Raw genomic sequence first — 26,244 nt, forward strand, 5'->3', positions numbered from 1 at the left:
GTGTGTAGATTTTAGGTCCAGCAGATCTGCGTTGGGTCTTTGCCTTGCTGATATTGGTTGTGATTTTAGAAAGTTACTGCCCTTTCTGAGTCTTTGTCTCCTCGTCTGTAAAATGAGGATGGCGATAGTCCTCACCTGTAGGAGCATTGAAAGGATTAAATGTGATAATATAGGACAAGCACTTAACAGCTCCATCAAGTACCTAGAAAAGACTCACTGCACGTTTGCGGGTGTCTGTGTTACTGGTATTTCTTACTCTGCACCCCAGCTCCAGGGCTGCAAGCCTTGCCGCAGAGATAATCGTGTGGGCCGACCTCACGGGGTGTGGGGTAATTGGCTGATGTTGGCAAAGCGTTTCATAAAACCTCTGTGTACAATAGATTAAGTATGAGTAAGATTAAAGTTGGTTTAGTTCAAAAGATTTTTTTCACGGCATGTGCTCCGCCCAGAAGTTCACTTCTTTTCAGGGCAGGTGACAGGTCGTTTCGGACCTGTCGTTTGTTCCCAGTGAGATCACACTGGCGGAGCTGAATCGTGCAGCCTGAAATCAAACACATCTGAAAAAGGCACAGGATTTTCACAAGGGTGAAATTTCTGGGTGAGATCTGGCAGAGTCCAGCTGTACGCAGTAGTTGCGGAAAGCAGCGGTGAATGTTGGGCCCCCTTCTTTGCTTTGGGCAGGGAGCCCAGGTGCACCCCCCTGGGAGCCAGGGTGCAGTCCAACCCAGGCAGTGCTCTGACAGGTTTTTTCCCATTCCATTTGGGATATTTGCCCCTAAGTGGTCAAGAAGAATTCATTTGCCCCTAAGTGGTCAAGAAGAATTCAGTGGTGTTTCTTGCTTAGTTTAAAGGCATGCATGGTAGGTATCATGCCTGTTAACCAGTTGCCATAGGATAGAGATATAGGGCAGCAATATTTTAGGTTTAGCTAAGATAAAGAATGACCTAAAAGAGTAGAAAACAGGGGCACCTCAGTGGCTCAGTCGGTTAAGTGTCTGCCTTTGGCTCAGGTCACGATCCCGGGGTCCTGGGACTGAGCCCCACATCATGCTGCTTACTCAGCTGGAGCCTGCTTCTCCCTCTGCCTATGCCCACCCCAACCCCCTGCTTGTGTTTTCTCTCTCTCAAATAAATAAATAAAATCTTTGAAAAAATAGAATATGTTCCTTGAATTTGAAATATTGTAGCTTAATGGAGAGCATCCTGAGGGTGGGTCTCTAGAGACATTTAGTGTCTAAAGCAGGATCAGCAATTTACACGCTTGGGCTGGCTTCCTCTTTTTGTAAATAATGTTTAAACAAGGAAGGCACACTCATTCATTTCTGTCTTGTGATGGCTGTTTCATGTTCAGCAGCAGAGTGAGTAGTTGTGAGAGACGATGTCCAAAAGTAATGTCTGTCCAGGCCCTTCGAGGAAAAGTTTGTCAACTTTAGGCTAAAGCATAGGTGGCCTCAGCTCCTAGCAAGACTTGGGATCCTGGAGGGTAGTGTATCTTAGAATGGAACAGACGTGGGCTCACATCCCAACGCTGCTGCGAACTGGCTGTGTGACCTTCAGCAAGTTTCTTAACCTCTCTGTGCCACAGTTACTTCATCTGTAAAATCAGAACCTAACCTACAGGGCTGTCAGAACTAAATGAGATAATGCATGGAATACACTTGGTGTGGCATCTGTCGTGGATTAAATGCTCTTCGTGTTAGCTGCTACTGTTAGGGTAGGTCTGTAGGTCTGCAAATCCCAGTCCACATGGCGCTGCCCCCAGGCAGATGCCAAAGTAGCTTGAGCAAATCCACCTTAAACCCTCCCGTCACTAACTCTGAGAAGAGGAGCAAGGGATTTTCTGACACAACAGGCGATCGGCCCAGTGAGTGGGCCAAGACCCTTGTGCCCGTGCCCTCTGTCTGACCTTCCAAACGGCACTGCTGGAGATGATGGACAGGCACAGTTTCTTGGCAGATGTTTTATGCGTGTCCTTTCTTGGTATTTTATTGTACCTGCCCCCCCCCCCATTGTGATGTTACCTTGTGGGGTTAGAGGTATTTTCCCCTGACCTCTGATTCCAAGTGTTATATTAAACCGGGAATTTCGATGAGTCCTCTGACCTTGTTTGCTCACTCACTCATCAACACATTTGTTGAGAGGCTGCCATGTGTTGGCAGCCATCGCGTCCCCTCCCCCGGTGTGGGGCTAGTGCTTGTGCATCTGTTCACCTGCCTCCTCTTGGCTCTGTGGCCACCAGCTCTGGTTTGTTTTGAAAGGAGGGGCACCCTGGTAAGATGCCAAAGCCGGGAACTTTTCTTATATGTGCTTGTTTTATTCTGGGGGAAAAGGGAGATAGCCATGTTTCAGGGCCAATTAGTGCCTATTCCTTGGGGCCAGTGAAGGAAGTCTGGGAACAGGTTGGCTGGTTGCCAGCAAAGAGGGCTGAACAAAGTAGGATTAGGACTCCGATGGGTCTTGCAAAGGAAAACCAAGGTAAAGAAAACAAGCCCCTGCAGAGTTCAGGCCTTGCCCCTAAAGGAACAGCAAGCCTAGAATTAGAAAGTAAGTGAAGGCCAAGGCCAAGGCCAGCCGGTGCCCTCCCCTCCTCTCCAGTCAGACCCTGTGGCTCTCTCCTCTGCTAGGAGTGAGTCCTGAATCTGAAGAGAAGCTTTCAGTGAGCTTTAGAGATGGAAAACACGTGTTCTAGACGGAGGGCATCGACTGTGGGAGGCTAATGGTGGGAAACTGCCCCACATCCAGAGATTAGAGGGATAAATCGGAGAAGAGGAAGATGAACAATATAGGCCAGTGAAAAGTGGCACAAAACGGGCCTCCCAGGACAGGGCAGCTGTGCTTCTGTGTTCCTAGCCAGCAGGACCGACCTAGCCCTCTTGGGTTTGCTGGATCTGATCAGGTCCCAGTGCTGCTGAAATTCCCACTGCACTTAGAGTCCAGGCCAGATGTGGACCCTGGAGTTTGTGTGCCCTCTGCCCGCACAGCCAGCCTCGTCTCGCCTGCACACCTGCACCCCCTGCTCCAGCTACACTCTGCTGTCTTCTCTGTGAATAAGGACATTTGTCATTGAATTAAGGCCTACCTGGGTAAGACAGCCTGTGCTGCTTTCCACATGCGAGTCTCTCCTCTAGAAAGCTGGTTCCCACGGCTAAGTCCTCGTCTGTCTTCAGGGGTCCGCTTAGAACCTCTCTTCCTCAGAGACCATCTGCGTGCTCCTACTATAGCCCGAACATGTCCGCGATTTCCTTTGCAGTTCTCATCATGCTTGTAACCATTTTTTGGTGTCTGCTTCCCCAGTAAATCCTGTGAGGACAGGGACGGCATCTTTCTTGGATGCTGGGCACAGCGTAATTGCTCGCTACATTTTTTTTCTACTGACTGACCAGAAGGAGCAGTAATTTGTAAATTGTCGGCGGGGGGGGGGGAGCTTTAACCCTTTTAATTTGTTTTGCTCTTGTTTTCCAAATAATTTCTGAACAAACTGTTATTTCACAGACACACACATACATTTTTTTAGGGGATTCTCTGAGGTGACGTTTCTCTGGTGCCTCTGTGTGTGTTGGACACATCTTACCCGCTTTTCTCCTCTCCCTGCAGAATGAGATGTGCCTGGCCACCCACCAGCTCTCGAAGCAGCTGCTGGCGTATGAGAAACAGGTAACTGGGGACTCACCTGGCACGTGAAGCTGTGCTCGGGGCCCTCGTGAGTGGCGGTCTTGTAAGGAATTCTCCAAGGGCATCCTTGAGAGGCTTTGATTTCCTTCTTTCTTTTCGTTTGTGGTCCACTCCTGTTTTTTCTCTTGTCTTGCCTTTTCCTTTCCCCTCATAAATTCTAATTGGTGATTATCCCAAAGTCTTTATGGTATATTCTAATTAGCCTACAGAAGTCACCCACTGCCTTGAGGGTTCGTGATCTGAGGAATCAAATTCCAGGAAATAACCCAGTTCCAGGAACTAAACTCAAAGATGACGTTATGTCCAGACAGAACAAGGGCGATGGCCAACAAAGGGATAGTCAGGGAGGGGCGGCTGAGAGCATCGCGGGGCAGGACGAGGCTAGCGCGCTCGTTTGCTGCATCCAGACACCGCGACACCTTGTGTGCTCGGGGGCAGAGTGGGGACTGGTGTGGAGGGCCGTGGGACGTGGGTGGGGTGGTAGCGCCGACTCCCCAAGCCTTAACACCCGGGTCTTTTATTCTCTGGTCTTAGAATTTTGCTCTTGGCAAAGGCGATGAAGAAGTAATTTCTACACTCCACTATTTTGCCAAAGTGGTAGATGAGGTAAGATCACAACATGGCAAAATTTGATTTGATTCCTTCCTGAACTTTATTTCATCTTTGTGTTGGCCCACTTTCCATTTTAGATATCTCCTTAAATATCTCAGAGTATATCTCAACTTGCTGATCTTCCAAGGCTCATTTCATAAGACAAGTTGTATGCGATTATGTTTGTTCCTGGTGTGAGGAGAAAAGCTTTGTTATACGTGAACAATGGACCAAGAGAGATTTCTGAGAATTCAATTTCCTAAGAAGGGTGTATTGGTTTCTCCAACTGCTTGTAATAAATTACAAGTAGGTGGCTTAAAACAGTAGACATTTATTCTCTCCCAGTTCTGGAGGCCAGAAGTATGAAATCAAGTTGTTGGCAAGGCCAGGCTCCCTCCAGAGGCCCGAGGCAGAATCTTCTGTGGCCTCTTCTGGCTTCTGTGGCCCCTGACTGTCCCATGGCATGGCTCCACCTTGCCATGGCCTCCTCCCAACCCCACTTCACTCCTTCCCTCTGTGTCTTCTCTTTGTGTAAGGACACTTGTCATTGAATTAAGGCCTACCTGGATAACTGAGGATGGTCTCATCTGGAGGTCCGTCATCACATCTGGGAAGACCTCGTTTCTGAAGACTCACATGTTCTGCTTGGACTTTTCTTTGGGGGAGGATGAGGGCGGGCAGGATTCACGCCACCACAGAGGGTGTCATGCAACTGTCGTTGTAGCTGTACTGCATAATACATTGGGAACATTTGTGAAAAACAGGTGATTCTTACAAGAGAAGTACATAAATCCCAGTTGTGATAAACACTGCAGCTCAGATGCTCCTGGTGCTGAGCAGAACCCTCTGCAGAACTGGGTCAGTATGAAATCGTATTTCATCTTTCAAGGACCTTGCAGTTCTCACAGCAGAAAATGATGATGAAGAAGCAAAAGAATATGCAGGTGCCGTTTCACTATCCAGGCGCTGGTGTAGAAGAGATACTGTCTTCAGTTTATAAAATGTGAAACTAACATTGCATGGTCATTCAGTCAACAAGTCAACCCAGCACGTTGATACTCGTTCAGCAAACACGTATTGACCACCTGCTGTGTAGTAGATACTGTTGTAGGCACTCAGGCTATAACAGATGTAAAAGGTTGTAAAGGGAGATATCACAGGATATAAAAGAACTGTCGTCCAGTTCTTTTTCAGCTTCGTACTTTCTCCACGACTCTGACTCTTTTCACAGTGTATGTTTAAAATGGATAGATGTCTTTTCCAGAAGAGGAGGAGCATGAATGGAAAAAAGTAATAGAGGAGTAAAAAGTAATTTTTTTGGAAGTGAGGAGACAAATGTTTCCTAATTAGCCATGAATAAGGAGCCCAGGGGGAGAAGCAGCGGACTACACCCTCTGAAGTCAGGTCTTTTCTTGACCAGAGCCAGTTGCTAAGGAAATGTGGTTAGTTGTCAGACACCCAGAACCGATATTTCCAGTTTAAGATACTTACTTCTAACCCTCCTTTCAGGGCAGGAATGATGATGCTTTTGGGGGGGGGGGTGAATCATTCCCAAAGGCTGGACGGCTGGGAGTGTGATGTTTTAGGTGGTATGACGGCCTCCCAGAAGCTCGGTCCTGTCGGGGCTTCTCAAACAAGCCTCTTGGTGTGGAGACCTATGTGCATGAAAGCCGTTAGCTCAGGTGGGAGGCTTCTGAGTAGATTTTCAGGTTGTTTTCTCTACCGGGGCCTGAATCAGGTTGGAAAATTTTCAAGACAAGTAACTTGACTCAGAAAAAAAACAACTAAAAGTAGAGATTTGGGGTGGCTTATATTTTTAATGGAATCCCTAGGAACCAGACACTCCATGTTGTATGCATATAGAAATTTCTGTCCTTGTTGATTTCCCCAAAGGCAGGGTTCCTAGATCACTTCCACTGAGTGCACCTGAAACAGGAAATTCACCATCATTATGGATGCGCCAACGAGTGTGCATCAGTCCCTCTACTCTGAGTGTTTTCTATTCGGGTTACTCTTTTGTCATCACAGTAACCATGCAGGGAAGGTGGTATCTCCTCATTTTCAGGATGACGATATTGAAGTGCCAATCTCTTTCCACTCTCTTGAGCTAAGGCACGGTGTTGAGAAGTGATTGTCCCATCCCTCTCAAAAACCCCAGGGCAAAAAGTTGGTGCCAAACCCCTTGATCCTTAAGAAATAAGGAAGACAATGAGTCGATAGGAAATTTACCATTCCAAAAGTGAATGATGCCTGGAAAACCACGTAATCACCCTGATTTTTGGTGTCTTTATCTCTAAGTGGCAGCAGTGAGAAAGCCCACCTAACTGGGCTGTTGTAGAGATTAAGTGAGATAATGTATATCAGGTCATTGAACACACAGCCAGACACATAGTAGGTACGCTGGTTGACTTTCATTCACTTAACTGTTAGTAAAAAAACAGTACATTTCCTGAAGTTATTCAGGAAAAGTAGTTAACACATTCTGTCTTGGTGGCATTTATTGGCATGTGTGTCCTCCTGCGTTCTCAGCAGAACAAAGCTGCTGTGCTTTGTCTTGATGATTGAAAGATAGGACATTAACTGCTTGGCCTCCAGCTCCCCTGCCTGGCAAATGATTGTCTGTAAGCTTTTCAGAGCAGTTCTGGAAGTACAGCCCTGAAGGACCAGATCTGTTGGTGGGAGAGCTGTGGGTACAGAGGGGCCTCGTATGCTGCTGTCATCGCTGAAAGAAGCTTGGCCAGATGCACACTGCCAAAAAGACTGCTGGGTGATTTCCCTTTGTTCCCCAAGCAGGAATCCCAAAACATCTTTAGTAATATGTGTTCGTTGCTGATGTCTAGACTACCAGACATTTGAAGTTTGGGCAACTTCGTGAGCATTAGACTCTCTATCCAATACGGTATAATGGGAGAAACCTGGAGTTTGAATTCCAGTAGCCCAGGATGAAAATCCCAACCGTTCTGCCTCTTTGCTGTCTGGATGTGGAGAGTTGTTTGTCTACCTGGTACATAGGTACAGTCAGTAAGACCAGACTCTCAGAGTGGGTGAGAACCAAGGGATACAAAGCATGTAACTCTCCAGAGTAACTCCCAGGCCTGCGGCTGCTGTGGTTTTAGGGTTAGTAGGCTCCCAGCGGGCTGGTCTTGCAAGCGTGACCTCAGCCCTTCTGAGAGGGAGTGCGCGCATGGTGACTGGTAACGTGTGACCTGAGGTGAATGCTCCCAGCGAGCTGTGCTCACTACAAGGACATGAATGTGTTCTCCTCCAGCTGGTGTGGCTCAGCCTGGTTTGCACCGTACACAGTCCGTAGCCATGGGCTCAGAGACTGCTTTAGCAAACCTAACTGAGGCCCACTCAGAACTTTGCATTTAGTTTTGAGTACCTCTGGGCCTGTATCATTTGCAGCTTCATGAAGTGTTGTTTATTTGCTGAGGAAATGTAGCAGAACTCTTGAAACACACAGAATTGTCCAGTGTGATCCTGTGTGGAAAGCAGTGTCCTTTATAGTGGGTTTAATTTTTTTCAATAAGATTTCTCTCTTTTTTCAGCTTAATGTTCTCCATACAGAGTTGGCGAAACAGTTGGCAGACACAATGATTCTACCTATTATACGATTTCGAGAAAAGGATCTCACAGGTAAAGTTGCTGAGTTCGTTGCCAGTTACCTGCAAAACATCAATTCATTTCATAATTGTTCTGACTGTATTAATTTCTTTTTTTTTAAAGATTTTTATTGATTTATTTGACAGAGAGATCACAAGCAGGCAGAGAGGCAGGCAGAGAGAGAGAGGAGGAAGCAGGCTCCCTGCTGAGCAGAGAGCCCGATGCGGGACTCGATCCCAGGATCCTGAGATCATGACCTGAGCCGAAGGCAGCGGCTTAAACCACTGAGCCACCCAGGCGCCCTAATTTCTTTAAATCTGTGCATCACTGAGAAATTCCTTTCTTTTTCGGAGCACTTCAGTTTAGCTACCTTTCACTGAATCTCCACTATGTTCTTGGCTCCCCTAAAGGAAGGTTATAGGCTAATGAGAAAACTGACTTGGAAACAATCATAACATTATGTGATGAGGGCAGCCGGAGAGAGAGGTACAAAGAATAAAAACAGCATACGGAACGGTGTGATTACCCTTTTGAAGTTAGGGTGGCAGAGAGGGCTTCTTGGAGGAGGTGATCTCTGTGCTGGGTTTTGAAAGATGAGTAAGTGTTTACCAAGGAGACAAAGATGGCAAGGTTTGTATTACTGGTTTAGAGCATTTATAGGAGGCATGCTGTTTTGGGGGAGCCATGAATGCTTTGGAATGTAACGTGGATGGCTTAGAGAGGGACAGAGGGGCAGGGACCATGCTTTACCTGTGCTAGACCCTGAGCTGCAGCCATGAACAAGGCAGACAAGCTCCCTGTTCTCCTGGAGCTCAAATTTTAGTGGGTCGGTACATCTGGGACTGGTTCAGAGAGCCTGGTTGCCCTTCTAGACTATTTTTGGTTCTTCAGTGAAAAAGTAAAACAAAGCTTTAGAGTAATTTTCTGTCTCTTGAAAATCAAGGTAGTCAAAAAATGAATAAAAAAGAACAAAAAATCTTAAAAAAAAAAGTAGTTGATAATTCAAAAGGGAACCCAGACTTTCTAGTCTTTTTGTTCTTTATGTCACTGAAAATATTCACTGCTTAGAGATGGAAGAATTATATTTTCTAGAACACCAATATAAAAATTGCTGGCCAAAGAAATCTAAACCAGGTACTCAGAGATCTGTTCAGTATAGTACTGCCTCTTCGGGGGCGTCTGGGTGGCTGAGCTGGTTAAGTGTCTGTCTTTGACTCAGGTCATGATCCTGGGGTCCTGGAATCGACCCCCACATCAGAATCCCTGCTCACTGGGAATTCAGCTTCTCCCCCCACCCGCCTCGTGCTCGCTCTCCCACTCTCTTGCTCTGAACTGAAGTCATATATATATATACATATATATATATATTCACCTTAAATGAAGTCATATATATACACATATATATATTTTCACCTTAAATAAAATCATATATATAGATATATATACACAAACACATATATATACATATATTTCTATATATGTATATATATATACTCACCTTAATATATAAAATTTATTCAGGCAGGAAAGACACAGCACATCTTAAAGATGGTCTTCTCCCCACACCCACCCATATGGAGATTCCCTGTGATCATGTCACCTGAGGCTCTAGGGAGCAGGGGTAGACCTCATCATCATTTGCCAGGGGCAGTGTGACAGTGCTGAAACCTGACAAAGAACAATAAATGATAGGTCAGCGTGTGTGAGAAGAAGCCTTGCTTGAGCAGGACTTTTAGCGGTTTTGTGTGTTGCTCGTCTGTAATAGCATGCAAATCCCAAAGCTGCATGTAGTCCCGTGCTGATTATCCACTGCGAACTGAGAGTCTTAGTGCATTTTTTCATAAAGATTTTCTCTAAATAAAATCATCGAAATGTGTGGGGATATCGTTTTAAGAACAAACTCCGAGTCTTTTAGACAGAAAATAATCACCCCCCCAACCCCGACCTACATTGTCAGATTTGTGTCTTTCAGCTTTGGGGTGGGAGGTAGCCCGGGCCAGAGGGTCCCGGCAGTGGTAATGACCAGGCCTTGTCGGGCCTGTAGGACTCAAGTGTGGATTAATAGTATTTGCCTAGGATGGCAATTTTTTTTTTTTTTAAGAGAATAAAACTATGTGGTAATAGTAAAAAGAGAAGCCTCTTCAGTATCTTTGGAAACAGTGAATCACAGTAACCTTCTCTGACGACACCAGCATGCAAGTGTGTAGTGTTTGGCCCAGGTCATGCTTGAGTCAGCTCGAGAACCAGCCTAGAATCTGGCCTCCCCTCCACGTGATGGTTTTTACCTGACGTTTCGCCTCCTTTTCCATTTCTGCACCGATCCAAGGACATATCTAAATGAAGAGAACACAAACCAATTAAGGAAGCTATTTGACCTGAGAAGGGAAACCCCCGGAGAGTGCTCCGGTAGGAAGTGAAAGGGAGAGGGGAAGAAAGGGAAATGCAGAAAGCAGCCCCATACCTGAAAGCTTAAGAATAACATGAAGAGAGATTAGAAAGCTGGAGGCAGTTTTGAGACAAACAGAAAAAGACATAAAAGGTATGAAAATGCTTTCCTTTGTTTGATGAAGCAAAACTGATCGTGGCAGAGTTGTAGAAAGTATTGCTTTCTTCTAGATGTCTCTGTGTTTTTTTTTTAACCTTGGACAGCCATCACCCTCATTGACCTCATCGTTTTTTCTTCTCTATCTTGGACTTTGTTATACGTCCTCATGCGTGAGGCGTGTGGCACCCACAGGAGGAAATGGTGGTGTGTGTTGGCTTGTCGCAGGTACACTGTGCAAGATAGCTTCAGACTTTGTCATTAAAACAAATACCCTGGGGGCCTGGGTGGCTCAGTGGTTAAGCGGTTAAGGGGCTGCCGTTGGCTCAGGTCATGATCTCTGGAGTCCCTCAGCGGGGAGCCTGCTTCTTCTTCCACCTCTGCCCTTCCCCCCTGCTCGTGCACTTGCTCTTGCAAATAAGCACCCCCATATTCCTTTGTTAGTGGTGGCTTTGCCAGATGTATTATAGAGGGCACAGATTGCATGGAGCACTGGGTGTGGTGAAAAAATAATGAATACTGTTTTTCTGAAAATAAATAAATTTTTTTAAAAAATGGCCAGCCAAAGGCCTTTCTAGGTTCTAAGTATGGTCCAGGTATTGTGAGGAAAGAGGTATTAGAACATTCTTTTGTGGGGGGCAGGAGAGTCCGAGCTTTGCTGTATACTCCAGGTCTCCCTGAAGAGCACCTGTCCACCGCACACTCCAGCCCACTTCCCCCGGGGACCCTCTGCTTCATAGACCCCCCCCAGATGCAGTCAACAAGGAGTGGGTGGTCACAGTCAGTCGGGGTCCCAAGTTTGGGATGCAGCTGAAGCCACAAACTCCAGTCAGACCAGGAGGCCAGAGCCATGTGAGGGCAGAGGCCCGGAGGAGGGGCTCACAGAGCCGTCTTCCTTCCGCACATGGACTTTTATTTCTTGGGGAAGCAAGAGCTCTGGGTTGGCATATTTTACTTTCCTTTGCTCTAAGATTTTTTTTTTTTTTCTCTCGTTCAGAGGTTAGCACTTTAAAGGATCTTTTTGGACTCGCCAGTAATGGTAGGCATCCTCTCCGTTCTTGGCGCGTGGGTTTAGTATGTGTGTGGGTGGAGATGCTGAATGAATGTTCTTGCCTTTCAACCCATCTGGGTGCTAAAATGCCTCTTTATTTTTAGAGCATGACCTCTCAATGGCAAAATATAGCAGGCTTCCTAAAAAAAAGGAGAATGAGAAGGTAAGAACACCTACCTGACATGGTGTTTTTCACGTCACTTACTTAAGCTCCTTTTCTACGTTCCTGCTGTGAATTCATGGCATTGAGGGTACCTTGATGAATTCTTTTTTTTCTTTCATATACGTAGATTTTTAATTATTCTGAATCTCATAAGTAGTCTTCTACCTCCCTATTCTAGCTTTTCAACGTGGTTTATTAGACAGCAACTTGGAACCATTGTATAATTACATTTGCACAATGATCTCAGATTAGCTCGGTACCTTGTGCTTGTCTGCCGCATCCGTATTCAGGTCACTTGAATTTCTTGCCCTGGGTGTTGGCTCTGCTTCTCTAACTCGTGCTTTTTTGCTACTGTAGATGATATTGCCCATTTGAATGCATCTAAATTCCTACTTCTGTTGCATGATTTCCTTGAGCTAAATTACTTCCTTGGAATACAGTCTTAGGAGTGAACTAAAATGTTTGTGGCTTTCAGTGCAGGCCCCTGAGTTGTTCTCCTAAAGGCTCGGGGAGTACTTGGCTTCACCCCGGGGAAGCCTCATAAGCACGGAGATGCTAATACTTCTTTAATTGGGAGTTTTTAAAACATAAAGGGGAACCTTATCTGAGTTTTATTGTACTGGTCACAGAAATGGGTCTCATGAGTAAACACACACTGTTGAAGCTTCATGCTCTTACAGAACGGCCACATCCTTCAGACAGCCTGACGTTTGCCTTCGCCTCTCACCCAGGTGAAGACGGATGTCGTGAAAGAGGTGGCAGCCGCGCGACGCAAACAGCACCTCTCCTCCCTCCAGTACTACTGCGCCCTCAATGCGCTGCAGGACAGAAAGCGCGTGGCCATGATGGAGCCCATGATAGGCTTTGCCCACGGACAGGTAGGCCGTGCCTGTCCCCTGAGGGCTGAGCCCTGAGCCAGCTGGGGACAACCACCCGGTGTGCCTGCTGAGCTAGCGTTTCAGAGAAAGAAACACGTACGCATCACCTCCCTGGAACCTCCCTGGAACCTTCCTTAGGTTCAGCATGTGGAGAGCTTCCAGGGGGGCGGATTGTTAGGCTGGACGTGCAGGCAGTGACGGCCTCTGTCCCACGCCTCCCACGGGGCCGGACGGGGCACTGGCATGACGCTTTGTCTCTGAGCCAAGTGAGAGCCAGGCCTGGTCTAATGTTCTGAGGAGCAGAACTGCTCAGGTTGGTAGAGCTGGGCCTTTAGCTTAGGACCCACACACGGTCCCTGCTGCTCTGTGTGGCGAGGCTCACCCTCAGCTGGGCTCTTCTCACTGCTGAGGCCATGGCCGGCACCTTGGCTTCTGGGCCGTGGCAAAATACTGCTGTAGCTTGCTGAAGTCTGTCCGGGATGGATGTGGCTTCTTCCCCGTTAGTGGTCTCCTGAACACTCGTCTGTCCGGAGTCTCCAGTGGCAGGGCAGGGCCCTGGCCGGGCAGCACCAGCCTGGCAGGGACAGGAGTGAGTGTCCATTCATGGTGGATGGCACCCCCCTCCCCTCCATCCCTGCCCTGCTGGAACCCCACTTACACAGACTCTAACACCGCACCCCAGCATGCAGGAAACACACCCGGGAATCTTCTCTCCGTTGACAACCTAGGAATAGAAGGGGATGTCAGGAAGCAGAATGTTGAGAAGAAAACAGTCAGCAACTTTTTATTTAAAATGCCACATGTGTGAGCATCTATTCTTTTTTAATACATGTTAAAAAATACGTGTATTTCAGAAAACAGCATCAGGATCCTTCAGTTTGGGAAAGGGGAGCAAGGGAGGATCTTTAGGCATTCAAGCTCAGTAATCTTTTCATGTGGTTGTGACGTTGAAAGGCAAGGTAACTCAAGGCGGCTTCTGCCTTCAGGGGTGATATGTAAGCAGAGCGCTATAATCTGTCTGTGTCCTCTGGGTAAAGCCGGGTTGAGCCCAAAGTTGGCCCTGTCCGGCCCTGGGCTCCGGTCCACGGCAGACCCTGCAGCGTCCAGCTTCTCGCGGTGGGCGCCGGTGCCGCCTCTGCCAGGCGGAGGGCCCGGGTGCTGGAGAGCGCCGGTGCTGTCTCTGCTGTCTCGTTAATGCCTCCTGTCCTGTCTGTTCTCCCTGGATTGACAGTGGTGGCCTGTGGAGCACGAGTCCTGGCCTCTAAAGAGCGGGGGGTCAGCTAAGTGAATGCCACCCCCAGCGGTGCTAGCAAACTGCCTCCCACCCTGCCCCAGGCCTGGGGACACAGAGCAGAGCATGCCACAGTCATTGATGGGTGGCAGCAGCAGCATCTTTGAGGACTGAGGAGGCCTATTTCCCTTTTCATGTGCAAAGTACCAAGATTCCAAGACCAAGACTAGAAAATCCCTCCTGCTGCAGACTTCACATCCCGCAGAAAACTAGAACTCCTTTGCTTAGATCAGTTGTTGTCTAACCCATAAATCTTTTGGATGATTCCAAAGCATTCGCTCTCCTCCAGCCTCATCAGCCGTTTTAAATACATGTTGACTAAGCGTCCACCTTTTTGACTGGTGGCCGTCGGACCACTGTACTTCCTGTGGCTCCGAAGGCCCGAGAATCTGGGTCTCTGGATAATGCGGCACTGAGTCAGGCTTCTTGGCACCACCCGCTTCAGTGCAGGCTGTTTGACTTCATTTCTGCCTCCCCTGGGCCTTGTTGAACAGGTTTGCACTGAGATCAGCATTCAGTCGTCATGCCTGAAACAGGTTTTACAAACCGTACAGGTTTACGAGATCCCAGAAATCAAGTCCAGGATAGTAGTCACAGGGTAGATCCGATGGACGGTGGCTGGAGCAGCCGGGATCTCATCCCTCCCTCCCTTCCGTCCCTTCAGATCAGACTGAGGGATTGCAGGAGCAACCCCCCACCTGCATCCCCCGAACTTACAGAATAGCAGAGGAGCTAAGCCATGGAATTTGGAGTATAAATTCCAGGGAGTTCAGGGAGGGGAAAGAGGAAAGCCACTGGGAGGCTGTGTCCTTAGAAATGCAGAAGGCTCCTTGAACAGACTTTGATGTTTGAGGTTTCAGAGATTCAGAAGGGCATTTGCTGTTTTGATCTCCGTATGATTAAAAGATCACGGGGCCAGAGCAGCGCCCCACATGATTACCTTACATTAGGATAATCATGATCATCCTGTTCTTATCCTGTGAAAACTAAGGGCATGGGGGTGTATCCTTCCCCAGGATGTCAGCATGCGAAGCCCGCCAGCCTCACCAGGGTGCGTGAATGAGTTCCGTGCCCACCGCACAGGGCAGGGGCTGCTTCCAGATCAGACACCTGAGCTGGCCCAGAATGTGAGAGAAGTCCATGTCCAAAGCTAAGCCTTTTCTCCCTTTACTCGTGACTCAGGCTTTCAACTCTTACCTTTCTGTGATCAGGCACGTAAGATGGGACAGGTCACCTCCAGTATTCGGATTTTTTTAAAGTCTTGGCATGGGAAGAAATGGAGACTTGAGCTTTGGGGCGGGATGGTGACAGATGTCAGTCATGCACAGAGGCGGGCCCCTCCCTGTGCCCTGCCCATCAGGGCTTGTGAGGCAACCCAGCCTTCTGGAAAGTGAACACCCTGGAATCACAGGAAGTAAGGACTTGCTTTTTATTTGTTCCCCAAAAGCCAGCAATTGAAGTTTTTATTTTCAGAAGAGACGGAGCCCTCCTTGGGCCACCCTCCCCTGAGCGCAGAGAGCCCGCATCCCAGAACGCTGGGTGCCGGAAGGGAGTTCACCCGTCCGGGCAGCTGTTCAGGCCCAGAGCCCTGCTGCCTCCTTCACACCCACAGTCCCCCCTGGGTTGACGTCGGGGTTGGAAGGGCAGCATCCCAGCCGCATCCTCTATCCAGCCTGTGTTTCAAGCCGCGCATGACTCACTGACAGGGTCACGGCAGCCTCTGGGGTTTGCTGCTCTGAGCACCTCCCGCCGCGCTCCACCCAGTGCTTGTCTGGTTCTGGCCATGCACGTCAGCTGTCACCCGCTGATAGAAGCCCCTGGGGACGCCAAGGTGTAGACCTGCTCCTTGGCCCCCTAGAAGCTTTCTATCCAAAATTCACAGAATTCGCAGAGGAGAAGAGCTGACGATGAGACCATCAGAAATAATTGGCAGTAGGAACTCCCGACGCACCTCCTCTAGTATGTGCCAGGCAGTGAACTCACATTATCCCCGGTGTTCCCTGGCCTGTCCGTAAGAGCTCCCAGTGTCCCCAGTCTGCAGTGCACTGGGTTGGGAGGAACTCCGCGGGGGTGGGAGAGAGGGGGGCTCGGCTGGCCAGCTAGGGTCGCCCCCTCCCACCGCGCTCAGTCCCACGCTGGATGCGCTCACTGGTCACCTTTCCTAGGGGACCTTCAGAACATCATCATTCTGTCTTTCAGATTAACTTCTTTAAGAAGGGAGCAGAGATGTTTTCCCAAAATATGAACAGCTTTTTATCCTCAGTTGCGGACATGGTCCAGAGGTAAGGCTGCACTCCACTCTGGGTCCGGGGGCCTCTGCCTTTCCTGCTGAATCCATCCCTCTGGGAGGTGGGGGGGACAGAGCCCCGCCACCATGGGGACTCTGGGCAGTTGGCCCCTTCTTAGCTGCTGGTATTTGGGAATACTGAGGATGGAAAGTAATGCCTTCCGTGTATCCACCCCCCTACTGTGTGGGGAGCCCAGAGGTGTGCCCACCACGTGAACAGATTATATAGCTTAAAGAAAAGATGATGCGTCTATGAAGGGACTTTCCTGTCAAGTCCCAGTGCTCGTGCTGAGGGAGATCTTCCCTGTGTCACAGCGGCCTCCACAGCCCGTGGGCCCAGTGTAGGCTGGCTGTGGATTTAGACGTGGCCTCGTTTCCCCTTTGGAACCAAGGGGCTCACAGCCAGAAGTGCTGTGACTCTTTAGGAAACTGGCCATCACAGCCATTTATGACTGATTATGGGGCTTTATGCTTTTTTGGAATTAATTTAACAAATCGCACTTCAGCCTCGCAAATGATTTTTTTTTTTTAAGATTTTATTTATTTATTTGACAGAGAGAGATCACAAGTAGGCAGAGAGGCAGGCAGAAAGAGGAAGAAGCAGGCTCCCTGCTGTGCAGAGAGCTCGATGTGGGGCTCAATCCCAGGACCCTAGGATCATGACCTGAGCCGAAAAGAGAGGCTTTAACCCACTGAGCCACCCAGGCGCCCATCAAATGCTTATTTTTAAAAAATAGACCATCCTCTCTTCAGGCTGTCCTGCCAGGCTTGCCTCCATTGCCAGTGTGCATGACAGCGAGCCCCAAGGAGGCTTGTTTCATTCACACCGCAGATCTGGTTCCGGGAGTACTCCCTGATTCCTGGAGCATGGCGAGGGAGAGAGCAGCTGAGAAGCAGATAGACAAAGTGGAAGCAGAGAGACAAAATGGAAGTAGGAGTATGGGATTTTATTTTGTGTGGAAAAACAGAGGAAGGTTGCTCCTTTTCTTGAGGATGTTGTATTTCAAGATACCTTTAAAATAAAATTTGCTTTAGAGCAAGTGAGCAAGTACAGGGAGGGGCACAGGGAGACAGAGAGTAACTTTAGCAGACTCCACACAGAGCCCGATGAGGGGCTGGATCTCAGGACTCAACCCTGAGATCATGACCTGAGCCAAAAGGAAGATTCAAATGCTTAAACAGCTGAGCCGCCCAGGCTCAGTGGCAAGGCTGTCATAAAAGGAAAAGCATTGCCTTTGTCTTTGTCACTGCACTTAGGAAAATGACCAGGAGGGGGGCACCTGGGTGGCTCAGTGGGTTAAGCCTCTGCCTTTGGCTCAGGTCATGATCTCAGGGTCCTGGGATCGAGCCCCACATCGGGCTCTCTGCTCAGCGGGGAGCCTGCTTCCTTCTCTCTCTCTCTCTGCCTGCCTCTCTAGCTACTTGTGATCTCTGTCTGTCAAATAAATAAATAAAATCTTTTTTTAAAAAAAAAAAAAAAAAAGGAAAGAAAGAAAATGACCAGGAGGTGGGACCAATCTCCAGTGGCCCTTTTTCACCTTAGGGGAGCCCCGGGGGGTGGAAAGGAGGGCAGGAACGACTGCTGTTTCCTTCCCTCCCTCCCACCTTCCTTCTCTTCCCGCTTTCGTAGGCAGCCTGCATGGCAGCCCTGAGGATGGGCTCATCAGAGCTTTTCTCCTAAAGTTTGCATCAGCATGGGGCGCCTTGGTGGCTCACTCAGTTAAGACTCCGATTCTTGGTTTTGGCTCGGGTGATGATTTCGGGGTTTTGGGGTTGAGACCCATGTCAGGCTCCGGCCTCCTTGTGTGCGTGGTCTCTTTCTCTCCCCCTCCTTCCCCCTCTAAAATGGATGAATGAGTCTTTTAAAAGAAAATTGCATCAACAGTTCTAAGCCTGGATACCACTTTGTCAGCAGAGAAGTTGTTTCGCTTGGGTTCAGGCGTCGTCCGGGGGTATTTATTCCTCATGTTCTGTTCTAAAACAGCGGCCATATAGGACCACTTGTAGCAGAGCAGACTCGGGTCCCACCGTGTCCAGCTTCCAGGGCAAGAAGCCCCATGGGGCAGGAAGGCCTGGCACAGCTCCGCCGTGGGCTGCTCAGCCGTGCTGGGTCGGCGTGAGGAGCAGCTGACCTGACGCCTTCTGTCTTAAGCATTCAGGGGGAACTAGAAGCCGAAGCGGAGAAGATGCGCGTGTCCCAGCAGGAGCTGCTCTCTGTTGATGAGTCTGTTTACGCCCCGGACTTTGACGTGGCCGCGCCACAGATCAACAGGAACCTCATCCAGAAGGCTGGCTACCTGAATCTCAGAAGGTGAGAATGCCACCGCGTGCCTCTTTTTCTGAAGTCGGTTTTCCCTCAGGTGGCTAGACGGCGTCGTCGGGAGGGTGGCTGCTGCTGGGCAAGAACTCCCGCCCCCACGCCGCCCTTCCCACCTCAGGGCCCCGGTCACCGAGAGGTGGGCTTGAACCAGTCTCAGAAGAACCTAGTGTGTCGACTCTGAGCGCTGGGCCGTCCTTGTTGCTGGTTGCGGGGACTATACGCAGATAGCCTGTTCTTCACCATCATCGTCCTGGACTGTAGGGAGTTTCTGTCCCATCCCGCCCTTGGCCCCGGCCCCTGACAGGTGAGGGCCGTGTGCCCAAGGCCTGCCACTGAGGCCGGAGTCCGTGGGCCAGCCAGCCTCGGGGTCCTCCAGGTTCTCACACACAGAATCACGCTGTAACACTCGGGGCCCTTTGGCTTGAAGGGAGGAGGCTCGGGCTTCCTTGTGTCCAGGAGCAGACCGAGGCCGTTCGGTGTGGTAAGGACCCTGACTTGGTTCCGTCACCCCCGCCTTAGCTGGGCCTCAATCACATCATGTGCAAAATGGAGCCGATGATCACACCTACTGAATAAAGTTGTCACAAGGACCGAATGAGGCCATTTCCAGTAGGTAGGAAGCACTCGGATGCTAGCTAGTACCAGTTTTTGGAAATAACTAATGATTGAGACAGGATGCCTCGTGCCTTGCACAAAGCTGCTACTTGATAAACACTGAATCAGGTAAATATGCCAGATATTTCCCAAATGGAGGATCTACAGAGAGGAACGGCCCGCTGTTTTCTTACCAAGATGGAGCTCCTCAAAGCTCTTCCAGCTCGTTGAGATCACAAGTTAAATATCTGTCAGTCTGTGTGGCTAGAAAACCCTGCAGGGTTGGTGGTGTTTGCCAGGTACTGGATACTTGTCTTGGAAGCAGCGCACAAAACCTCCTGTAAGAGCAAAACTCAGTGTGGTAAACGCCCCCAGGATTCTGGGTGCCGGGAGCCGAGGGGATCCTGGTGACTCTCAATGGACTCAGAGCAGTTCAGGTCCATGTTTTAGAGGAAGGAGCATCTAGGTTTTCAGTTCCGAACGGGGATGGACTCATTCTGTTTCCAGATTCTGCAAGAAGCCAGTGTCTGGCTGCCATTGGGCGGGTGGGGGCGGTGACAGCCGCCGGCTCGCAGGGCTGGCCCCGGGCTGCATCTCCTGTGTGAGCAGAGCACCTAACTCCCGGGTCACCCAAGCCGGATTGTGCCTCGTCTGCCCCTCTGCATTTGGATTCTTTCCAAAGCAGTTTTGCTTTGATGTAAAGAAATATTATTTCTAGAATGTCACCAGTACTCAGGGAGAGGCAGCCAGACCTTGAGGTGCTGCGAGGGCTTCCTCGTACTGGCGGGTGTTCTAAAACCACAGTTCTTCCAGTAAAACAGGGCTGGTCACTACCACCTGGGAGCGGCTTTACTTCTTCACGCAAGGCGGGAACCTCATGTGTCAGCCGCGGGGCGCTGTGGCTGGAGGCCTGATCCAGGACCTGGACAACTGCTCGGTGATGGCCGTGGACTGTGAAGACCGCCGCTACTGCTTCCAGATCACCACGCCCAACGGGAAATCGTAGGCTGGGCAGGGGTCTAGTGACTCTGGCCCTGCCAGGGGCCTCCTTGGGGAGCGGGGTGGGGGCGGGGGGCGCAGGAGGAGGTCCCCCAGACCTGCCTGAGTGGAGCTCTCTGCTCCAGCCGAAACCCGAGATGGCTGGTGCACTCAGGCCCCGTACTGTCCCGCAGACCCCCATGTACTGCAGGGGCCCAGAAGAGGTCACTTGGGGTCATCCGCAGGGACCGCCCGCCCTTCAGTTGTGGCTGCTCTGCTTCCATTTGCTTCCATGTGGGGCTCTGATCTGAGCTCCTGTGTTGACAGGAGTGTGTCCGGCCAAGTCAGTTTAATGCAGACCGTCTGCTTGGTTGGCAGAGCTGTTTTAGACCTTGTCCTCCCTCCTGGGTGACAGGAGTGGCCTGGGATCCCGGTCCCGGTTACCTAACTCCTTGGTCGTCTCTGTAAAACAGGAGAAGAGCCATGCTCCCCGCTCCCACCGCCGTGGGGTCCCTGGATAGGGTGAAGTCCTCCCCAGTGGAAGGGCAGTGGTATTTGTGTCCAGTTCTCTCTCCCCTCCATGGGTTTGGGGGCGGGGGCCTCTGCCAACGCCTCTGGGCCGGACTCCTGGTGGCCCCAGTCACCTGAGAAGCCAACATGTCCAGGCTTGTGGACCACCAGCCTCGAGCTAATAGATCCAAGCCCAGCTACTCACTTCCCTCAAGAAGTATCTGTCCAGGATCGCACAGCAAATGAACAGGGAGCCTGAACCCCATTTTCTTCCCTTCCTGTCATCCTGCCTTCCTGGCCCTTCCCTTTGGGACCCAGCTGAGTTCAGCGTGTGGGGACTAAGCCTCAGGCAGAGGCCCGGGAGGCACTGACGTGGATGTGCTTTATTGTAGGGGGATCATCCTCCAGGCAGAAAGCAGAAAGGAGAATGAGGAGGTAGGGTTTGTCCTTCCACTTCTGTCCTAGTCTAGCGGTGACCGGGGTCCGGCAGATTTTGTAACGTCCTCTCTCCACAGTGGATATGCGCCATAAACAACATCTCCAGACAGATCTACCTGACCGACAACCCAGAGGTAACTCGCGCTGCCTTCCCCGCATCCCCGGCCCTCGCTCAGTCTGAAGGGCGAGCGCCCCTCCCGGGACTGAGCCTGTCCCCCCGCGCGTTTGTAGGCAGTCGCCATCAAGTTGAATCAGACGGCGCTCCAAGCAGTGACTCCCATTACAAGCTTCGGGAAAAAGCAAGAAAGCCCGTGTCCCAGGTAATTAGAGGACGGTGGGAAAGAGGCTTGCGTTTAGTTGTGAGTTAGGAATTGGACAGCAGTTCTTTCTCCTCGCGTACCACCTAGGGGTGGAGCTCAGGCTGCCGGGAGAGGTGGGGTGTTTGCGCACGGTGACGCCACCTGTGAGGGGCAGAACCTGGAGCCACGGCCGCGGGACCCTGGGGGACCCTGGCGCCGTCCTTCCCCTGGGCCGTGCAGCCACAGCCCGAGCAAACAGGACTTGCATCGAGGGTCTGCTGGTCAGGGCTTCTTGCATTTTTCTGTCAGCATCAACAAAGTTCTGGAACCAAAAGGAAACTTAAATAAGGAACAAAGTGATCTTTTTTGCATCTGTGTTACTGCCTAGGCCTTATCTGCACGTGTACAGATACTTTCACATGTGTGTTAAATTTTTCTTTTCACATATATTTTTCATGTTTTTACATTTCTTATAATTGTTCCTTTTAGTAAGTCTACACACTCTTCCGTGATTTATTATCATTAGCTGTTGAATATTTAGGCAGCCTCCCTTTGCTCTGTTTGCTCCTATCATGCACAGTGAACACTTTCATGCATCTAGCTTCGCTCTTGTTTTGAATACAGCTTTAGGGTTTATTCCAAGAATCTCACCTTTTGTCTTAATGGGAGTTTCCAATTGGTTAACTAATAGAGAACTGCATTATTGGTCACACCAAAGGTGGGTGACGATTATGACTGTATGTGGTGTCCCATTTTCCTGTGGCATGGTAGAAAGAACCCATTAAATAAATGTTCACAGATATTGTCTCCTGAGTCCAGAAGATGTCATTAGAAAGCTAGGAGTTCAGTTCCCAGGACCTCGGGGCTGTTTGGCAGGTTGCCAGCGTGCATACGCGGAGACCTTGGTGTGCGGGAAGGAGCAGAAGAGAAGGCCAGAAAGTGGCTGTGAGTCTGATTTCAGTGGATTGGGGACCCTGCTTAGGCTCTGGGCCATGGAGCAGAACTGCAGACTGAGGCAAGTGGCGTGTCACAGCCAGTGTGGACAGGCCGTCCTGTGGCTCTCTGCACATAGGGCATATTGGATCTGGGGCGTGGTGGGGCGAAGGACAGGGCAGGGGCGCCCGACAGGCTGCTGCTGGAGTATCTAAGACAGAAGAGGAGAGGCTGAGCAGAGATAGTAAAAATGGGCAAGGGGCAACAGGTGACACTTAAGTGCTGGGTGTCATCGTTGACACAGGCAGCATGTTCGTGAAGGGCAGCTCTAAGGAGGGCGCTCTGATGGAAATGGAAATACTGATCGGGCCAGTGGGCTAGGCCATGAACTTCGTCGTGGGTGAACACACTGGCCTCCTCTGTAAAGCTGTAAGCTGCACAGCGAGCTAGGCACGCTGGAGAATGCTGGCTTGGAATTCTGAGAGCTTCTGGTGGCTCTGCCTTCAATGCGGCTAGATGGGCTGGCAAGGCTCAGCTCTCTGGGCCTCTGTCTCCTTGAATTTGTGACACAAGAAGATGAGAAACTAGGTGACCTCCCAAGTCCCTTTGCACTTCTAACACTGTCTAGTGTGCCGATGTATCATTTGACTAGTATTAGTAATTAAAGGTGTGACTGGTTTTCTAAAAAAAAACTCAACCCAGACTGTGTTTGGGTTTGTAGTTGGTAGCTACAGAGTTTGTAGCTCAGATTTAATTATTCAGTAACTGATTTTTCTCCCTGTTGTAGAATAAGTAAATCACACAGAAGAATCCTGAAACAAAAAAGACCTCTAGCCAGGCAGCTGAAGCAGCAAAGAGACTGGGAGGGTGACGGATGTGGCTGCCCGGCGGCCCAGAGCTGTGGAGACGGGGGGAGGGCTCCTGTCCCTCCCAGGGCCAGCTCATCAGGAATAAAGAAATGTTTTGATGACAGGGGAAAGCAGCAGAGAAACTGTTCGTGGGAAGAAACTGCCACTCACTTCTAAGCAAATACCATGTGTGGCCCTCCCTCACTCCACGGATAACGCGTCTCTGATGCGCATTCATCCCTCCAGCTGGTCCAGTACCGGTTCGTTCGCAGAGTGTCTGCTCTGTGCCCCAGGCCTGGGCCAGGTCAGAAAGCTGGGTCTTGTTGATAAAGACCAGCAGAAGGTACATACTTAGTTAAAATGGAGGAAAGCACTCTGGTGTTCAAGACGAAGGTGCTGTCACGGAGAGGCCTGCCTGTGGAGACAGTATCAGACTGAGAAGTGAACCACGAGAAGTTGCCACCCTTGCAAAGAGCCAGACTTCTGCATTCCCGGTAGCAGTCTGGAGGCCGGAAGGCAAGAGAGAGCTTAGCGTGTTTGAGAAACTGAAAGGAGGCCACTGTAACCACAGTGTGGGTGCGGGGAGATCACAGGGCAGGGTGGGGTTGGGGAGGGAGGGAGGCAGGCCCAACAGATCGAGAAGTCATGGTCAGGACCCCGGGGAGTCGTGGAAGGGTGCAGAGAGGCAGACGTGGGCGTGTCCAACAGAGTGGATCCGCTGTGCGTGATCTAAGGGCAGCTCTGGCTGCGGTGGGGGACACGGAACACAGAGCTGGGCAAGTAGGTGTTGAGTCAGGGACCCGTGGCAGCAGACCGGGTGACAGCGATGGTGTCATAAACTAGAATCGTGGCAGAGGACATAAAAAGTAGCTAGCTCGGGGACTTGTTTTGGAGGCGAAATCTACTGGACTTATGGTATAGTGAGATGTGAGTGGAAGGGACGGGACAAATCAGACGACAGCCACAGTCTGGGTTGAGCACCTGGGCAGAAGGTGGCATATTCAGGGAGTAAAAGGAGTTGGTAGTGTTCACTTCTGGACACAAGATTGAGGGGCCTGTGACATAGCCCAGCAAGTGTCACATGGTCAACGGATGACACACTTCTGGAGCACCTTGGCCATCCCAGGGCTGCGTATAGTGTACGAATCAGGAACTCCACGGAATGGACGTGGCCATGGAAGAGATCGTCGAGGGAGGGAGTGTAGAAGGAGAAGACAGGAGCCTTGGACAGATTCCTGAAGAACTCCAGCATTTGTCGTAGAAGGGAAGGTGGCTACAAAGCCACCAAGAAACATGAAGGAAAGTGGTGTCAGTAGGAACCGAGAAAGGAGGAGAGCTCAGCTCTGTGAGCTGCTTTGATGCGGGTGTTAGAAGCAGGACACGCTCAGGAAGCACTGTCCATCAGAGTGGGTGACATGGAGGTCATAGGTGATGCTCCCCCGTGTCACTCCTGTGTTCAGGGTCTCCCGTGGCTCCCGATGGTGTAGACTCAAGGGCAGACCCCACCCCATGGGGTCACTGCCCTCCACACGTGGCCGCATGCTGTTGTCACTGTGTTCTCTCCCCGTAGACTCTCTGGGGAGCCAGAATCTTGGACTCACTTTTCTCCCTTTAAGCTTCTACTTCTCCCTTCCTCCAGTGCTCACCACGTACGAACTCCTGCCCTGCCTTAGAGACCGAGGGAGCTGGCAGACGTAATTCTGCCCTTCTGGATGAGGCAGTGTGACGTCGGGGGTGGGGAGCATTAAGCTGGCAGCGAGGAGCCCTCAGAATTTCTTCCCTAGAGACCGTGCTTCCTGTCCTGGTCACGGTGAAGCAGTGTCCTTGCAGCGACAGTCTCCGCACCCATGTTGCATTTCTAGCCACTTGCCGGTCCGCGTGCTCACCTGTCAGGTGGCTATTTTAAGGTCATTTCACACAGTATATTCAGTTATTGACATATTTGAGAGAAATGAACAGAGATATCAAGAGCCGTCCTGTGCTCCAAATAGCGTAAGAAATCAAAATACTTTGACATTCTTTGTCCCTCAAAGGAGCTTACCCTCGAGCTGGGGAGAAAAGATCAGGAAGATGTGAAAAGCTAAATTACAACAGCCTGACACTGAAAGGGAGGATGTGGCCGGTCACCGTACTGACGGTCCCCCTCTGTCCTGTCAGCCGTGTCAGACGCGTGTGTGCGCACAGAGCAGAGCTCGGGGGCACGCAGCCGTGCAAGACTGTCCCTGGGACTCTCAGAGAAGCAGCACGGGAACGCACGGCGGGTCTGGGCTGGCTTGAAAGCCTTAGTGGAGGAATAGGAATTGGAGCTGGTGTTGGAAAGGGGGGATTGGGATGGAGAAGGAAACGAGGCAAAGTGTGGGGTAGCGCCAAGGGTGCATGGAGGAGAAAGCTAGAGCCACGTTGTGAATGCTGGGCCAAGATGTATTTAGTCTGTTAACATTTTTGGGCACCTTCTATGTACCATGTAATAAATAGGATTTACTCAAAAACCTGACAGGAAGAAAGACCTAGAACAGTAGGTAACATGCTAAGTAACAGAACCTAATACAGAATGCTGTGCGGCAGAGCTAACTGGGGGGAGGGGGTGGTCCTCAAGCTGTTTACCGAGGACTCGAATGATGTTCTGTGAAGATTTATTTGTAGAACGAGTTGAAGGATTGACTGAAATCTTCCCTTTGTCCAACTGTAAAGGTCGTATCAGCTTTCAGCACGTGTTCACTTGACTGTAAAGGCATAAATAACGCTGAATGGGATTTGATTTTTCCCTCCCTCTTTCATACCGCAGCCAGAACCTGAGAAATGTAGAGCTGGAGAACGACAAGATTGTTCCCAAAGCAGCAGTCCCTGGCCCTGACGCCGACGAGCTCATCGCACCTGGAACACCGATCCAGTTCGATATCGTCCTTCCTGCCACCGAATTCCTGGATCAGAACAGGGGCAGCAGGTACGGGCTAAGGGAGGCCGTCCCTGGGAGAAATGAAGGTACACTTGGGTACACTCTATGTCGGCACCCATCTGCCAAGACTGTTGCTGTTCTGACTTCTAGTTGGAGAGTTAGTGTCCTTTTAGCCGAAAAGGTCTTGATGGTTGGACTCTGGCCATTCATTCCCCTAGGCGCATCAACCCCTTTGGTGAGACCGAGGACGAGACATTTCCAGAAGCAGAAGGTGAGTGGCTGGTTTGGTGCGCTCGCTCTTTCCCCTCAGAATGACGAGTCCTTGAAGTGAGACGTGAAGTCACATTCCA

At 50.3% G+C, this 26,244-nt stretch overlaps 1 protein-coding gene across 4 annotated transcripts in view; it reads left to right on the plus strand.

Moving 5' to 3' along the window:
- The window catches only part of APPL2 (adaptor protein, phosphotyrosine interacting with PH domain and leucine zipper 2), a 50,757-nt gene that overhangs the window by 14,979 nt on the left and 9,534 nt on the right, over positions 1-26,244 (plus strand). For all 4 annotated transcript variants that reach the window (XM_044226490.1, XM_044226488.1, XM_044226489.1 and 1 more), the window contains exons 3-16: positions 3,595-3,654; positions 4,207-4,278; positions 7,812-7,899; positions 11,406-11,447; positions 11,564-11,622; positions 12,354-12,500; positions 15,991-16,073; positions 18,231-18,389; positions 19,806-19,994; positions 20,873-20,915; positions 20,996-21,052; positions 21,150-21,238; positions 25,784-25,942; positions 26,113-26,165. In XM_044226490.1, coding sequence (XP_044082425.1) covers positions 3,595-3,654; positions 4,207-4,278; positions 7,812-7,899; positions 11,406-11,447; positions 11,564-11,622; positions 12,354-12,500; positions 15,991-16,073; positions 18,231-18,389; positions 19,806-19,994; positions 20,873-20,915; positions 20,996-21,052; positions 21,150-21,238; positions 25,784-25,942; positions 26,113-26,165 — 1,300 coding nt within the window. The remainder of the gene's footprint in view (positions 1-3,594; positions 3,655-4,206; positions 4,279-7,811; positions 7,900-11,405; positions 11,448-11,563; positions 11,623-12,353; positions 12,501-15,990; positions 16,074-18,230; positions 18,390-19,805; positions 19,995-20,872; positions 20,916-20,995; positions 21,053-21,149; positions 21,239-25,783; positions 25,943-26,112; positions 26,166-26,244) is intronic.

Source organism: Neovison vison, chromosome 12 (assembly GCF_020171115.1).
Source record: "Neovison vison isolate M4711 chromosome 12, ASM_NN_V1, whole genome shotgun sequence".
NCBI classification, from domain to species: Eukaryota; Metazoa; Chordata; class Mammalia; order Carnivora; family Mustelidae; genus Neogale; species Neogale vison.